The sequence below is a fragment of the Salmo trutta genome, chromosome 33 (genome assembly GCF_901001165.1).
Source record: "Salmo trutta chromosome 33, fSalTru1.1, whole genome shotgun sequence".
NCBI lineage: Eukaryota > Metazoa > Chordata > Actinopteri > Salmoniformes > Salmonidae > Salmo > Salmo trutta.
Window position 1 is genome coordinate 32,276,305 of NC_042989.1, and position 17,148 is coordinate 32,293,452.

The window sequence follows — 17,148 nt, forward strand, 5'->3', positions numbered from 1 at the left end:
TTCTTATTTTATAGTCATAGGAGATACGCTTTAAAGTTGCAACATGAGCTAACTGTGAAAAAAAGGGGCTCTCAAAACAGCTGTTGTCTCAAATTTGACCTCCATTATAGTTCAATGTGGCTTCTATTTATTTTGTATTTGATGACAGAGTGAAAAGGCTAATGGATGTTCAAAAGGGACTAGATGGGCTCTTGCAGTTCACCAAAAAGTGAAAAGACTTGAAAATAAGTAATGCCTTACCTCCAACCACTGTGGAAATAAGGAATAGAACAACCCCTGTACAGTACGTTATTCATTTGGGGCGGGAAATAGTGTAAGTCAGTACAAAATACAAAATTACCACAGGAGTCTTCATTTCATGTGCAGATATAATCTACAGCTTTTACCACGTTGGTGTTGGAAAACTGCTCTAAGGTGGTTTCCTTTCTCTGTCCTTGATTGCTAAGTATTGCTCAGGACAGTGTCAGGAAATACATTATATTTACAACATACACGGGTGTGTACAACATATTATGAACATCTGCTCACTCCATGACATAGACTGACCAGGTGAATCCAGGCGAAAGCTATGATCCCTTAATGATGTCACTAATTACATCCACTTCAGTCAGTGTAGATGAAGGGGAGGAAACAGATTGAACATTTTTGTTTTAGCCTTGAGACAATTGAGACATGGATTATGTATATGTGCCACTCAGAGGGTGAACTGCCAAGACAAAAGATTGAAGTGACTTTGAACAGGGTATGGTAGTAGGTGCCAGGCGTGTCAAGAATGGTCCACCAACCAAAGGACATCCAGCCAACTTGACCCAACTGTGGGAAGCACTGGAGTCAACATGGGCCAGCATGTCTGTGGAACGATTTCGACACCTTGTAGAGTCCATGTGCCCCGGCAAATTGAGGCTGTTCTGAGGGCAAAAGGGGGAGTGCTACTCAATATTAGGAAGGTGTTCTTAATGTTTTGTGCACTCAGTGTAGGTTACTCTGCACTCAGGCAAACACCACTGTTTCTATCTCTCTCTCATGTTACATGGACAAATTAAACCAGTGCCCTGAGGTTCAATACCAGCAGCTCTTATTCTCCCCATCAAGGTGCCTCTGTATTTTAATAGCCTTGACTGAGAGGAATTAAATTTGCTTGATCCCCTCGACCACTTCAATATCATTAGTTTTTAGTTGATTCCACCGGATTTTAATCAGCATAGTAATTCCTCTCCACAGGAGGCTAAGTCTCTCTCAAGAGCGGTTACACTGTCCACTAGGTCTGCTGAGGCACCAGCCCAAAAATAATTAATCAGAAAAAACACCAAAAATAATTGATCAAAAGTGCTTCTGTGTAACCCGCCAAGGACCTTTGCTTCTTAATAATTAAACTCTGCAATTAGGCATTTTACCATGCGCTCAGTGTGACGCGCCATGCAATATTCATAGACCATACATAATTACGCAATACAGTGGAATAAGAGGCCATATATATCCACGGTGGGGCTGTCAAGACGCAAACATTTTTATTTGGTTTATAACACTTTTTAATCTCGTACGTGTGGGTCTCGTAAGGGGTACGCTGTCCTCGACCGCTCCTGTTACTACAGGACTCTCTGACTCTGGCTCTTAGAATTCTGTATAGGGCAAGAGAAAACAGAGATGCTGATACATTCAGAACCACAGGATCCGCCCACATCAAAGTGCATCCACACAACCAAGCCATACGTCGTTACAATAGGTTTTCCACACAGTCTGTCAACAGGAGAAATAAAAAATGGCATTCAATTAAAATGAAGGAACAGAGATGGGGCTGATGTCTGAGATTCATTGTATGATACATTATACATAATGCTCATCGCAGCATGGTAGCTAAAGTCTTGAAGGCCCTTGATGGCGCCTGGAGCCAATTGTTTTTTATTTATTTATTTAACTAGGCAAGTAAGTTAAGAACAAATTCTTATTTACAATGACGGCTTACCAAAAGGCAAAAAGCCTCCTGCGGGGACGGAGGCCAGCTCTTTTGCAATAAAGAGCTATAACTGTAGACACAATGTATGGACACACTGGACAAGGTTGGCTTTCATCTCGAGATGCAGTTCAAAGTGGACCGCAAACAGAGCAAACTGGCAATCAAAGTTAACGTGTAACTGGCCAGTGGTGCACTTCACAGGGACCCGTCATCACAATGGCAGCTGAGGTCACACACAGACATCCCCTCTCTCCTCCTCACATCACAATGGCAGATTCTCCACACACGGTCTTTGGGACTTTTTATATTTCCATGTTGAAAACATACTGCTAGTGGAGCTGCTTTGAAGGGCCTTTCATGCCATGTATATGATGAATGGGAAGAAGTATTCAATTCCATAGGGATATTATTTGCTCTGAGCATAAACCAGTACTCAACTTGGATGAATGAGTATGAAAAGGCATATTGTGAAATGGACTGTGTGTTCAAATACCCATGGAACATGCAATTACTAGTGTGTCACAAATAACATGAACTCTTTTGTGGAACGGCTTCACAACAATTTGATAAATTCGCTGGATATTTTACATATGAATGGCACCAACAATATGTCTGTAAATGTAATGCATACTGGAATTAATAACATATAAAATGCTAACATAAGCACACAACCTACCTCTGACTGAATAAATGGCATTTTGGTCTGGAAGCTGGTCACTTTTTGCTTTTTTCTGTAGAAAAATAATGAAGAGAAAAAGGACTCAGTTACAACCATTGGAGCATTAACAGAAAACATGTTTTATACTGTAAAATGTTATACTGTAAAAAACAAAATGTTTTTGTCTCAAATAAACAGTAGCATCATGACCTTCGATGAATATGACACCCTGAACAACAGAACAATACAGATGTGATTTACATAAATAAGAGTAAAAGTCAAATAGGCGTAAAGGTCGTCATTCGAGAATACTCACGGGTCCAGACAAATGATTTACTACACATTCATTTGGTTGCGTGGAATAACTTATCTGTGACACACAACTGCATGTAGTGTGTGCATGCAAGGGAGACAATATACCATGACTGCACACATCTCATATCGCCAATCAATCACAATGCTTTACAACTTCTGTCAGAAGCTCTAATAATCACCATCCATAGACAGATCATTGTTCATGTTGCCAATAACTTTTGAAGGAGAATCTCCAGCAAAATGAACACTGTAGTGTCTACTATTATACATGGAAACCCAGGACAGAATGCCCTAGTATTGAGGCCATATACCTAATCCAACCCGGAAGCAAATAAGAAAAAGCACTTTGAAGGTATATTTACATTTGCTGAACTGAATAAGGTTTCCTATTTGGGTCATTCTTGAATTGCGGTGGTACTTGCGTCCCTTGAATTTGCAACCATGAAAAACACTTTAAAATGACAAATAGTTCAAATCAAATCAAATTTTATTAGTCACATGCGCCGAATACAACAGGTGTAGACCTTACAGTGAAATGCTTACTTACGAGCCCCTAAACAACAGTGCAGTTTTAAAAAAAATACAGATAAGAATAAGAGATAAAAGTAACAAGTAATTAAAGAGCAGCAGCAGCAAAAAATAAAAATATATACAGGGGGGGTGCAGCTACAGAGTTACACATTGTACATGTTTTTGCTTATATTGATAAAACATAATGCAAGTCCTTTATACTGCAAAATTGTATGCTTATGCATTGTTTAAAGTACTTGGGGTAAGCAAATTGACTTGTCCCTGTAGTGATGTGTAAAGTTGTAGAGACATGTTTTAGGCATTTAGAGATATCTATATATTATTTTTTATATTAGAAATTGAACAAAATAATGTAATAATAATACAAAAAATACAAAATAAACTATGTTTTAAGTGGGAAGAAGTAGCTATTGGTCTGAAGTCGAAAAAGAAAGGAAATTCACATGAACACCCCAATGCCTACTCCACCAATACTCTACCAAAGTTTTCCAGCACACAGCTTTGACCTACTACAGTAACTATGCTGGTCTATTATAGGTTAAAACAATGGGTATGCAGGTTGCTTAGGAGTCAAACATTCTCAAACAGCCTAATTCATACTCTTAAAGGAAGTGCACCCACAATAATGTGATTTCTACCGTATATATTCTTCACGCACCACACTAATACCATTCCGCTACCTTTTTCAATATATTTTTTTATTATTATATGAAAACAAGCTTTACCTTTATACTGATAAGACCATCATGCTTTTTTATTATTATAGTAATGTAGTGCCTGCCTTTATTTCCTTAAACCTTTTGATTTAGCAATACATGTCAGTATATTTGATCTTTTTTGGGTCAGTATGTGCCCAACATAACACCAGGTGATGGTGGGTTGCTTACCCGTGTAATATTGGCATAAACTCAGAAACACTTGGTCTGCAAACATGTTCCTGTTTTATCAATTGCTGTGCTGATCAATGGGCAGTTTATTAACTCTGTTAAATTAATATGTAGCTTACAGTTATGTGTGTATTTGTATTTATTTTTGCAATAAAGATGGTGAGGCTACAATAAAACTTATTTACAATAGGCTTTTATGTAAAAATACATACAGCCTAATGATATATACAGTATACACATTAATTTAATCGCAGGACAATGTAGTCCATTATTCCACTGAAGCGTATGAATTAGGCTGTTTGAATCCTAAGCAACCTGCATACACATTGTTTAAAGTAATAGTCCAACATAACTACTGTAATAGGTCAAAGCTGTGTGCTGGAAAAACTTGGTAGAGCATGGGCATACTTCTCACTTTTTGTTTTTAATTTCTATGGTTTTTACACCGGAAGGTGATTATGCAACATTTTTATACAAAATTATAATACAGCATAACACAGCAATACAAGTAAAGTAAAAATACCCAATAATGACAAATGACAACAGAAATAATGTAGTTACTAGTATTTAATGTTAACAGCTGATTTTCTAGAGGGAAGAGAAAACCCTGAATTTAAGCCAATATGGAGTAAACTGGAAAACATTTCCCTGATCTCTTTTAAAAAGAAAATCTCCTGAAAAACACACAAATAATCAACATGCCTACCCATGAACTATTTACATAGGGTTATGTTTAAAAAAAAAAAAAAAATTTAAAAACACTTGTTCCCTGTTGAGGCTGATGTTTATCTCAACGAGTAGCATCTCAAAATACGGAAATAGAACCACCAAATCACAAAGTAATTTCCCATAAAAAACATATCAACAAAATATAATGTCCAATCGATGACACTAATCATGGATACAATGACTTGCCTAGTTTAAATAAAGGTTAAATAAATCAAAATCAGTGCTTAACACAACACATACAGTGTATTTGGAAAGTATTCAGACCCCTTGACTTTTTCCACATTTTGTTACGTTAAAAAGCCTTACTATAAAATTGATAAAATATATTTTTTCTCATCAATCTACACACAATACCACCTAATGAGAAAGCGAAAACTTTGTAAACGTATTAAAAATAAAAAACAGTAATACCTTATTTACATAAGTATTCAGACCCTTTGCTCTGAGCTCAGGTGCATACTGTTTCCATTGATCATCCTTGAGATGTTTCTACAACTTCATTGGAGTCCAACTGTGGTCAATTCTATTGATTTGGACATGATTTGGCACACACCCACTCATCACTGTCAAACGTTCCCTGAAACATTTCAGCGAGCAAGCCTTTCTAATCGACCTGGCCCTGGTATCCTGGAAGGATATTGACCTCATCCCGTCAGTAGAGGATGCCTGGTTATTTTTTTTAAATGCCTTCCTCACCATCTTAAATAAGCATGCCCCATTCAAGAAATGTAGAACCAGGAACAGATATAGCCCTTGGTTCTCCCCAGACCTGACTGCCCTTAACCAACACAAAAACATCCTATGGCGTTCTGCATTAGCATCAAACAGCCCCCGTGATATGCAACTTTTCAGGGAAGTTAGAAACCAATATACACAGGCAGTTAGAAAAGCTAAGGCTAGATTTTTCAAGCAGAAATTTGCTTCCTGCAACACAAATTCAAAAAGGTTCTGGGACATTGTAAAGTCCATGGAGAATAAGAACACCTCCTCCCAACTGCCCAATGCAATGAGGATAGGAAACTCTGTCACCACCCATAAACCCACTATAATTGAGAATTTCAATAAGCATTTTTCTACGGCTGGCCATGCTTTCCACCTGGCTACCCCTACTGCAGTCAACAGCACTGCACCCCCCACAGCTACTCGCCCAAGCCTTCCCCATTTCTCCTTCTCCCAAATCCATTCAGCTGATGTTCTGAAAGAGCTGCAAAATCTGGACCCCTACAAATCAGCCGGGCTAGACAATCTGGACCCTTTCTTTCTAAAATGATCTGCCGAAATTATTGCAACCCCTATTACTAGCCTGTTCAACCTCTCTTTCGTGTCGTCTGAGATTCCCATAGATTGAAAAGCAGCTGCTGTCATCCCCCTCTTCAAAGGAGGGGACACTCTTGACCCAAATTGCTATAGACCTATATCCATCCTACCCTGCCTTTCTAAGGTCTTCGAAAGCCAAGTCAACAAACAGATTACCGACCATTTCGAATCCCACCGCACCTTCTCCGCTATGCAATCTGGTTTCAGAGCTGGTCATGGGTGCACCTCAGCCACGCTCAAGGTTCTAAACGATATCGTAACCGCCATCGATAATAAACAATACTGTGCTGCCGTTTTCATTGACCTGGCCAAAGCTTTCGACTCTGTCAATCACCACATCCTCATCGGCAGACTCAATAGCCTTGGTTTCTCTAATGATTGCATCGCCTGGTTCACCAACTACTTCTCTGATAGAGTTCAGTGTGTCAAATCGGAGGGCCTGTTGTCCGGACCTCTGGCAGTCTCTATGGGGGTGCCACAGGGTTCAATTCTTGGGCCAACTCTTTTCTCTGTATACATCTATGATGTCGCTCTTGCTGCTGGTGAGTCTCTGATCCACCTCTACGCAGACGACACCATTCTGTATACTTCTGGCCCTTCTTTGGACACTGTGTTAACAACCCTCCAGACGAGCTTCAATGCCATACAACTCTCCTTCCGTGGCCTCCAACTGCTCCTAAATACAAGTAAAACTAAATGCATGCTCTTCAACCGATCGCTGCCTGCACCTGCCCGCCTGTCCTGCATCACTACTCTGGACAGTTCTGACTTAGAATATGTGGACAACTACAAATACCTAGGTGTCTGGTTAGACTGTAAACTCTCCTTCCAGACTCACATCAAACATCTCCAATCCAAAGTTAAATCAAGAATTGGCTTCCTATTTAGCAACAAAGCATCCTTCACTCATGCTGCCAAACATACCCTCGTAAAACTGACCATCCTACCGATCCTCGACTTTGGCGATGTCATTTACAAAATAGCCTCCAATACCCTACTCAACAAACTGGATGCAGTCTATCACCGTGCCATCCGTTTTGTCACCAAAGCCCCATATACTACCCACCACTGCAACCTGTACGCTCTCGTTGGCTGGCCTTCGCTTCATAATCGTCGCCAAACCCACTGGCTCCAGGTCATCTACAAGACCCTGCTAGGTAAAGTCCCCCCTTATCTCCGCTCACTGGTCACCATAGCAGCACCCACCTGTAGCACGCGCTCCAGCAGGTATATCTCTCTGGTCACCCCCAAAGCCAATTCCTCCTTTGGCCGTCTCTCTTTCCAGTTCTCTGCTGCCAATGACTGGAAAGAACTACAAAAATCTCTGAAACTGGAAACACTTATCTCCCTCACTAGCTTTAAGCACCAGCTGTCAGAGCAGCTCACAGATCACTGCACCTGTACATAGCCCATCTATAATTTAGCCAAAACAACTACCTCTTCCCCTACTGTATTTATTTATTTTATTTTGCTCCTTTGCACCCCATTATCTCTATCTTCTACTTTGCACTTTCTTCTACTACAAATCTACCATTCCAGTGTTTTACTTGCTATATTGTATTTACTTTGCCACCATGGACTTTTTTTGCCTTTACCTCCCTTATCTCACCTCATTTGCTCACATTGTACATAGACTTATTTTTCTACTGTATTATTGACTGTATATTTGTTTTACTCCATGTGTAACTCTGTGTTGTTGTATGTTGTCGAACTGCTTTGCTTTATCTTGGCCAGGTCGCAATTGTAAATGAGAACTTGTTCTCAACTTGCCTACCTGGTTAAAGAAAGGTGAAATAAAAATAAAGAAAAAAATATATAAGGTCCCACAGTTGACAGTGCATGTCAGAACAAAAATAAAGCCAAATCAAAAACCACCGAGACAGGATTGTGTTGAGGCACAGATCTTGGGAAGGGTACCAAAACATTTCTGCAGCATTGAAGGTCCCCAAGAACAGTGGCCTCCATCATTCTAAAATGGAAGAAGTTTAGAACCCCCTAGACTCTTCCTAGAACTGGCAGCCCGGCCAAACTGAGCAATCAGGGGAGAAGGGCCTTGGTCAAGGAGGTGACCAAGAACCCGATGGTCACTCTGACAGAGCACAAAAGTCCCTCTGTGAAGATGGGAGAAGCAACTCTGCAACAATCCAGCAATCAGGCCTTTATGGTAGAGTGACCAAATGGAAGCCACTCCTCAGTAAAAGGCACATGACAGTCCACTTGGAGTTTGCCAAAAGGCACCTAAAGAAACAAGATTCTCTGGTATGATGAAACCAAGATTGAACTCTTTGGCCTGAATGCCAAACGTCACGTCTGGAGGAAACCTGGTACCATTCCTATGGTGAAGCATGGTGGTGGCAGCAACATGCTGTGAGGATGTTTTTCAGCGGCAAGGACTGGGAGAGTAGTCAGGATCGAGGGAAAGATGAACGGAGCAAAGTACAGAGAGATCCTTGATGAAAACCTGCTCTATAGAGCTCAGGACCTCAGACTGGGACGAAGGTTCACTTTCCAACAGGACATCGACCCTAAGCACACAGCCAAGACTCTGAATGTCCTTGAGTGGCCCAGCCAGAGCCCGGGACTTGAACCCGATCAAACATCTCTGGAGAGACGTGAAAATTGCTGTGCAACAACTCTCTCCATCCAACCTAACAAAGCTTGAGAGGCTCTGCAGAGAAGAATGAGAGAAACTCCCCAAATACAGCTGCGCCAAGCTTGTAGTGTCATACCCAAGAAGACTCGAGGCTGTAATCACTGCCAAAGGTGTTTCAACAAATTACTGAGTAAAGTGTCTGAATACTTATGTAAATGTCATTTTTCAGTTATTTTTACAAAAACTTGCCAAAATGTAAAAAAAAATGTTTTGCTTTGTCATTATAGGGTATTAAGTGTAGATTGATGAGGGGGGAAAATGATTTTATCAATTTTAGAATAAGGCTGTAACGTAACGTGGAATAAGTCAAGGGGTCTGAATACTTTACGAATGCACTGACTGTCACATTAGGTGGCTTGGAGAGCAAGGCATGAAGTGACACAAACTGCTCGGTGTTCTAGTCATCCACTTTGGTGGAAATTACTTGGGATACACTAAGGGGACAGCACTGGTGTAGCAGATGCGAGGATGTTTCCCGGGACAACGGTCTTCTCTGATATCGCGCAGGGGAGTAGCTGGATGTTCCAGTGTGTTGAGAAGATAAGTGCATAGAGAGGGCCCGGCGCTCTCTGTCAATCAGTTGGTGTACGCATTTCAGGGAACACAATCCGCCACCCTGTCATTAAGCATTGTGTCCCTGGGATGGAATATAGGGGTGGAATGCATCAGACGGATGAGTGCAAAGACGTATTCCTTGAGAGTTGGTCTCTCCTGTCTCCACTGTTCTCTCCTCCGTAGTAGCAAGTTGGAGAAGGGCACTGGGTAAACAAATGTGCGCATAAAATCTAAGAGAAATACGATTTTTGTGCATATGGAGCATTTCAGGGATCTTTTATTTCAGCTCATGAAACATGGGACCAACACTTTACACTTTACAAAGAAGGCTATATTTTCAATTTTTTTACTAGTATGTCTGTCCCTCGGTTTTGTCATTGGTGTTACCGACTTGAAAATGACTCATTACAAAGATATAGAAGGACCTTAAGCATTCCCTCCAGTGGCAAACTGTTATATAGTATCAAGGTAAGGCCCAGATGCAGACACGTCGAATAATCAATGGTTTAATAATCCAACAGGGGCAGGCAATAGACAGGTCAAGGCAGGCAGGGATCAGTAAACAAGAGGTGGGGCAACGGTACCGGATGGCAGGCAGGCTCAGGGTCAGGGTAGGCAGTGGTCAATAATCCAGAGGTGGGGCAAAGGTACAGGTCGGCTGGTAGGCTCGGGGTCAGGGGCAGGCAGAGTGGTCAGGCAGTCGGGCTCAGAGTCAGGACAGGCAAAGGTCAAAACCAGGAGGGCAAGAAAAAGTGAGACTGGGAAAAGCAGGAGCAGAGAACAATAATGCTGGTTGACTTGACAAACAAGACGAACTGGCAACAGACAAACAGAGAACACAGGTATAAATACACAGGGGATAATGGGGAAGATGGGCGACACCTGGAGGGGGGTGGAGACAATCACAAAGACAGGTGAAACAGACCAGGGTGTGACAATAGGGGGAAGGAGTCTATATTAAAGAAATTATTAGCTAAGTACACCCTTTTAGTATGTCATACGTTTGAGGATTCCATTGACAATTTGGTGTCACTTGGTGTTAGTCCATTTAAATTAACAGAAATTACATCGTGAGCAAAATTATTCATCATATCAATCTAGTAAATCATTTTTAAAGGGTTAATGATTTCAGCATCATTTAAGAAAAACCTCAATAACCAAACATTTCTCAGGTGTTGCCATCATTCGTGTTACACCTACTGGTGGCACAATGTTATCATAATGGTTAACATTATTTAAAGTCATTAAGATGCCATATTAGTTGATGTAGAATGGGAAGATGGACCCAAATACAATTAAATAAAGAACATGAGAAAAAATATGTATATTTTTCCCAAAATGCCATGCCCAAATGCCACCGCAATTCAAGAACAACCAATTTCTACCAACTGGAAAATTCCCATTGAGGACAAATATTTGCACAGACAAGACGTATAGTTTTGATACAAAGCAGTCAGGCAGTGTTGGATTTCCCTTACTGTGACAGTAGATCCCATGTATTTCCTGTATTTAAAAATTACCCTTCACTGCACTAGCTCTGAAGTGGTTGTGGCATGGAGCTACTGAACAGATCTGTTGATGTTGTGAATATTGGGCATACAGTAGCCTATAGCTGAGCCATTCCGTCCCATTGAGAAATAAGGACAATAAACAGCAATGTGCATACGTATAATAAGGACGAGTCTAGAGTTCACAATGCCAATGATGAGAAGTCACGATTCCAAGGACCCCTAATGGGAATATCTCCATTCCAAACAGAGAGGCAAACTTAACAGGACATAATTTCCATCAATTTGCTGAAATTCCCATCTCTCTCATCATGCCAGACCTCCAGTCCAGTCAATATAAAAGAAACGTGAATATAAAGAAAAGATTTGAGATAAATGGGGATGAGATTGCTTCTGTAAATTGCCTTGTGTGCTGACAGCGTGGTTACATGTGAGTGAGATGGGTGCCTGCTGTTAGCAACACAGGATGTAGTGAAGTTCTTGGTACCCGTGACAATCTGTACTACCTCAGATCAGGGACAGAAAATAACCATATGGAAGGACCCGGACTTTCTCTCTCTCTCCCTTTAGTCATTTAAGGAATTCTCACGGGATGATGGCAAATGCTGGAACACATCTGGACCACTGAATGGTCTTGCTCCTACAGCCTATGGTTTGTGGCCAATTAGAGAAAGTTATTTGAACTGGGAATGAGGCACATCCTCCGACATAGGAGAGTTTCATGTTCTATCATTGTACCGTTAGGTCTCGTTCTGTCATGGTACCGTTAGGTCTTCTTCTGTCATGGAACTGTTAGGTCTCGTTCTGTCATGTTACCGTTAGGTCTCGTTCTGTCATGGTACTGTTAGCTTTTGTTCAATTATGGTACCGTTAGGTCTTCTTCTGTCATGGAACCGTTAGGTCTCATTCTGCCATGGTACCGTTAGGTCTCGTTCTGTCATGGAACCGTTAGGCCTCGTTCTGCCATGGTACCGTTAGGTCTCGTTCTGTCATGGTACCGTTAGGTCTCGTTCCATTGTGGTACCGTTAGGTCCCGTTCTGTCATTGTACTGTTAGGTCTCGTTCTGTCATTGTACTGTTAGGTCTCGTACTGTCATTGTACTGTTAGGTCTCGTACAGTCATGGAACCGTTAGGTCTCGTACAGTCATGGCACCGTTAGGTCTCATTCTGACATGGTACCGTTAGGTCTCGTTCTGTCATGGTACCTTTAGGTCTCGTTCCATTATGGTACCGTTAGGTCTCGTTCTATCATGGTACTGTTAGGTCTCATTCTACGATGGCACTCGTTCCATTATGGTACCTTTAGGTCTCGTTCCATTATGGTACCGTTAGGTCTCGTTCCATTATGGTACCATTAGGTCTCGTTCCATTATGGTACCGTTAGGTCTCGTTTTGTCATGGTACCGTTAGGCCTCGTTTTGTCATGTTACCGTTAGGCCTAGTTCTGTCATGGTACCGTTAGGCCTCGTTCTGTCATGGTACCGTTAGGCCTCGTTCTGTCATGGTACCGTTAGGTCTCGTTTTGTTATGTTACCGTTAGGCCTCGTTCTGTCATGGTACCGTTAGGCCTCGTTCTGTCATGGTACCGTTAGGCCTCGTTCTGTCATGGTACCGTTAGGCCTCGTTCTGTTATTGTACCGTTAGGTCTCGTTACATTATGGTACCGTTAGGTCTCGTTCTGTCATGGTACCGTTAGGTCTCGTTCCATTATGGTACCGTTAGGTCTCGTTCTGTCATTGTACCGTTAGGTCTCGTTTTGTCATGGTACCGTTAGGTCTCGTTCTATCATGGTACTGTTAGGTCTCATTCTATCATGGCACTGTTAGGTCTCGTTCTGTCATGTTACCGTTAGGCCTCGTTTTTCCATGGTACCGTTAGGCCTCGTTCTGGCATGGTACCGTTAGGCCTCGTTCTGGCATTGTACCGTTAGGCCTCGTTCTGTCATGGTACCGTTAGGTCTCGTTCTGTCATGGTACCGTTAGGTCTCATTCTGTCATGGTACCGTTAGGCCTCGTTCTGTCATGGTACCGTTAGGTCTCGTTCTGTCATTATGGTACCGTTAGGTCTCATTCTGTCATTATGGTACCGTTAGGTCTCATTCTGTCATGGTACCGTTAGGTCTCGTTCTGTCATTGTACCGTTAGGTCTCGTTACATTATGGTACCGTTAGGTCTCATTCTGTCATGGTACCGTTAGGTCTCGTTCTGTCATGGTACCGTCAGGTCTCGTTCTGCCATGGTACCGTTAGGTCTCGTTCTGTCATGGTACCGTTAGGTCTTGTTCTGTCACGGTATCGTTAGGTCTAGTTCAATTGTGGTACCGTTAGGTCTCGTTACATTATGGTACCGTTAGGTCTCATTCTGTCATGGTACCGTTAGGTCTCGTTCTGTCATGGTACCGTCAGGTCTCGTTCTGCCATACCGTTAGGTCTCATTCTGTCATGGTACCGTTAGGTCTTGTTCTGTCACGGTATCGTTAGGTCTAGTTCAATTGTGGTACCGTTAGGTCTCGTTACATTATGGTACCGTTAGGTCTCATTCTGTCATGGTACCGTTAGGTCTCGTTCTGTCATGGTACCGTCAGGTCTCGTTCTGCCATACCGTTAGGTCTCATTCTGTCATGGTTCCGTTAGGTCTTGTTCTGTCACGGTATCGTTAGGTCTAGTTCAATTGTGGTACCGTTAGGTCTCGTTACATTATGGTACCGTTAGGTCTCGTTCTGTCATGGTATATCTTTCTAATCATAAATTGTGTTTATACACATGATTTGAAGTCATATTCAAGAAAAAAGTTATTTACATTTTTGCTCGATAGATAGATTATATTCTACCAATTTTAAAATACTGTATCCAAAACGCAATAATTGAGAAGATACAGTCATACTAAACTAAGACCAGTCTTATATTCCCACCTATCAAAATATCTGTCAGGGGAGACATGATTACAGATGACATGGGTAAAAGTAAAACGTATGTGAATAATCTACGTTTAAAGTGGCAATATGTAACGTTTTGGGCGAACTGACCAAATTCACATACAATTGTGAGTTATAGATCTATCCTTCTACTTGAAAGCAAGTCTAAGAAGCTTTCAAGTAGAAGCGGCCACTTAAAATTAGTGGATTGCTATTTCAGCCACACACGTTGCTGACAGGTGTAAAAAAAAAATGCACACAGACATGCAATCTCCCTAGATAAACGTTGGCAGTAGAATGGCCTTCCTGAAGAGCTCAGTGACTTTCAACGTGACACCGTCATAGGATGCCACCTTTCCAATGAGTCAGTTCATCAAATTTCTGCCCTGCAAGAGCTGCCCTGGTCACCTGTAAGTGCTGTTATTGTGAAGTGGAAAAGTCTAGGAGCAACAGTGGCTCAGCCACGAAGTGGTAGACCACACAAGCTCACGAATCGGGACCGCCAAGTGCTAAAATCTTCTTTCTTTGGTTGCAACACTCACTATTGAGTTCCAAACTGCCTCTGGAAGCAACGTCAGCACACTAACTGTTCTTCGGGAGCTTCATGAAATGGGTTTCCATGACCGAGCAGCCGCACACAAGTCTAAGATTAACATGCGCAATGCCAATCGTGGTGTAAAGCTTGCCGCCATTGGACTCTGGAGCAGTGGAAATGCGTTCTCTTGTGTGATGAATCACGCTTCACCATTTGGCAGTCCAACAGACGAATCTGGGTTTGGCGGATGCCAGGAGAATCCTACCTGCCCCAATGCATAGTGCCAACTGTAAATTTTGGTGGAGGATAAATAATGGTCTAGTGTTTTTTTTTTCTTGGTTGGGGATATGCCTCTGAGTTCCAGTGAAGGGAAATCTAAACGCTACAGCATACAATGACATTCTAAACGATTCTGCGCTTCCAATATTGTGGCAACAGTTTGAAGAAGGCCCTTTCCTGTTTCAGCAAGACAATGCTGCCGTTGCAGCAAAGCGAGTTCCATACAGAAATGGTTTGTCGAGATCGGTGTGGAAGAACTTGACTGGCCTGCACAGAGCCCTGACATCAATCCCATCGAACACCTTTGGGATAAATTGAAACGCTGACTGCGAGCCAGGCCTAATCGCCCAACATCAGTCCCCGACCTCACTAATGCTCTTGTGGCTGAATGGAAGCAAGTCCCTGCAGCAACATTCCAACATCTAGTGGAAAGCCTTCCCAGAAGAGTGGAGGCTGTTAAAGCAGCAAAGGGGGACCAACTCCATATTAACGCCCATGATTTTGGAAGATGTTTCGATCAGCAGGTGTCCACATACTTTTGCTCATGTAGTGTAAGTTCTATGTGTGCTATTTCTATGCTTCCCGTTCTTAAGTTTTGTTTCTGCGTCTTTTACTTTTGTTTTTGTTCACCAGCTTCAAACAGCTGAAACAACAACATTTTTGGTTATGGAAAATATATTTCACAGCGGTTTAGATGATACAATGATTCTCTGCACAATACTAGCTTATTTTGGCACATAAACTGAAATTAGGCAAACTATTAGAGTTTTAGCAAACAGGAAATGGCAGAGCGATTTCTGTAGAGTGCAACTTTAATACTAAAATAAGTAATGTGATATGGGGGAGCGCAACTTCAACCTCTCGACCACAAGGTAACCATAAAGTACGGTAGCTCTCCCAGATGTGCAGAGCTGCAGTTGAGGATTAGGTGACATGCCAACGGGGAAACCAGGTAACGCTGAGAGTATTAGTTGTTTCTTTATGGTTTCTTATGGTCGCATTATGTTCATTTGTGTTGAGGAGGAAACGTGGGGCGATTAGCCTGTGGTGCTACTATGCTTTGATTAACCTACCCTTGAAGAACTTGGACATCCGTGACCGTATTCCGCACAGATTTGAGGACGACACCGCCTCCACCTCCTCTTTAGTCTCCTGGAACACAGGCACATAAATCAGTTCCTCATATCATATCCAGGCAGATTCAATGCATATGGGCAGCATTCACTAAATCTGTCAAGTTACTACTCCAAATGATCTATTTGACTCCTAATACTACGGTATATCTCTAGCACGCTCTGTTTATTAATCTAACATTCCGAGGCTGTAGTGTGGAGGAGAAGTTTAAAACAGACATATCGAGTGGGAATCCCAGAGTGTCTTTTTTGTGCTCCTACAGTATCTCAGAACAGGAAACAAGGATAAACAGCCAGTGTTTTTCCTCCCTGGTTCAATGGCCCTTTGAAGAATAGCAGAACATCTCAGTTTGATTAATGGCTGTACACTGTCTAATGAACAGTAATTGAATGGTAGAATGCAGTGGGCCCTAAGAGCCCCAAAGGAATACCCTGGTTGCTGCAGAAGCCAGTGACATTGTCTGGGGTTGATTATAGTTGACCTTGCATGAGAGGAGAAGCTTTACAAATAGTGAACCTAAGAAGCTAGGGGAATTGTAGGCAGGAAAACAGGACAAGACAAATGAAAAGGAATTGCATTGGTAAAGAATAGTGGAGGTCGATGGCAAGATCGATAACTATTTGATTTCTTATCACAAAATTCTTAAGAGGAAGACGACTGATAAAACATGCCTAGTCCTATTGGCATTTCTAACAATATTAATTAAGAAAAAAATGCTTAGCTGACCGGCTGATAAATCAGCAAATATCATTAAATCAAAACAAACGATTGTTAAAAACAGACAATTACACAAGCTCATTCAACTCTACCTTTGTTCAACATGCATGAACAGTCAGCGGACCATAACTATTTCTACATTGTTTCTAGGCTAAAGAAAAATTGTATATAGATAAGGAGAACACATTCGACAGTATGTTCAACTGAAGGTGTTCCAAAAGACCCATCAAGAAACAACTCATGTCAATTTAACGCAATGATCATGTTTGAGATCGACTTCATTGCAGTCGGCGTCTGCATAATGACTGATCTACAAATCACCTTGGATTCAAAATAACTGCTCGTTATTATTTGTAGATCAGTCAGTCCGCTCAGTCTGTGATCGGCTCAAGCTCTCAAACATGAACAAACTACTTCAGTAGTTAGGCCGTCATTGTAAATAAGAATTTGTTCTTAACTGAT

General features: G+C 41.7%; 1 protein-coding gene across 3 annotated transcripts in view; it reads right to left on the reverse strand.

The window, feature by feature from the left end:
* Nucleotides 1-17,148, reverse strand: part of LOC115172838 (doublecortin domain-containing protein 2-like) — an 80,068-nt gene that overhangs the window by 49,556 nt on the left and 13,364 nt on the right. For 2 of the 3 annotated variants that reach the window (XM_029730633.1, XM_029730631.1), the window contains exons 11-13: nucleotides 15,909-15,987; nucleotides 2,631-2,685; nucleotides 1,484-1,619 (exon numbers count right to left, since the gene is read on the reverse strand). In XM_029730633.1, the coding sequence (XP_029586493.1) occupies nucleotides 2,669-2,685; nucleotides 15,909-15,987 (96 nt within the window). In that variant the 3' untranslated portion in view covers nucleotides 1,484-1,619; nucleotides 2,631-2,668. Of the gene's footprint in view, nucleotides 1-1,483; nucleotides 1,620-2,630; nucleotides 2,686-15,908; nucleotides 15,988-17,148 lie in introns of those variants that run through there. The other variant, XM_029730632.1, reaches the window with a different exon arrangement.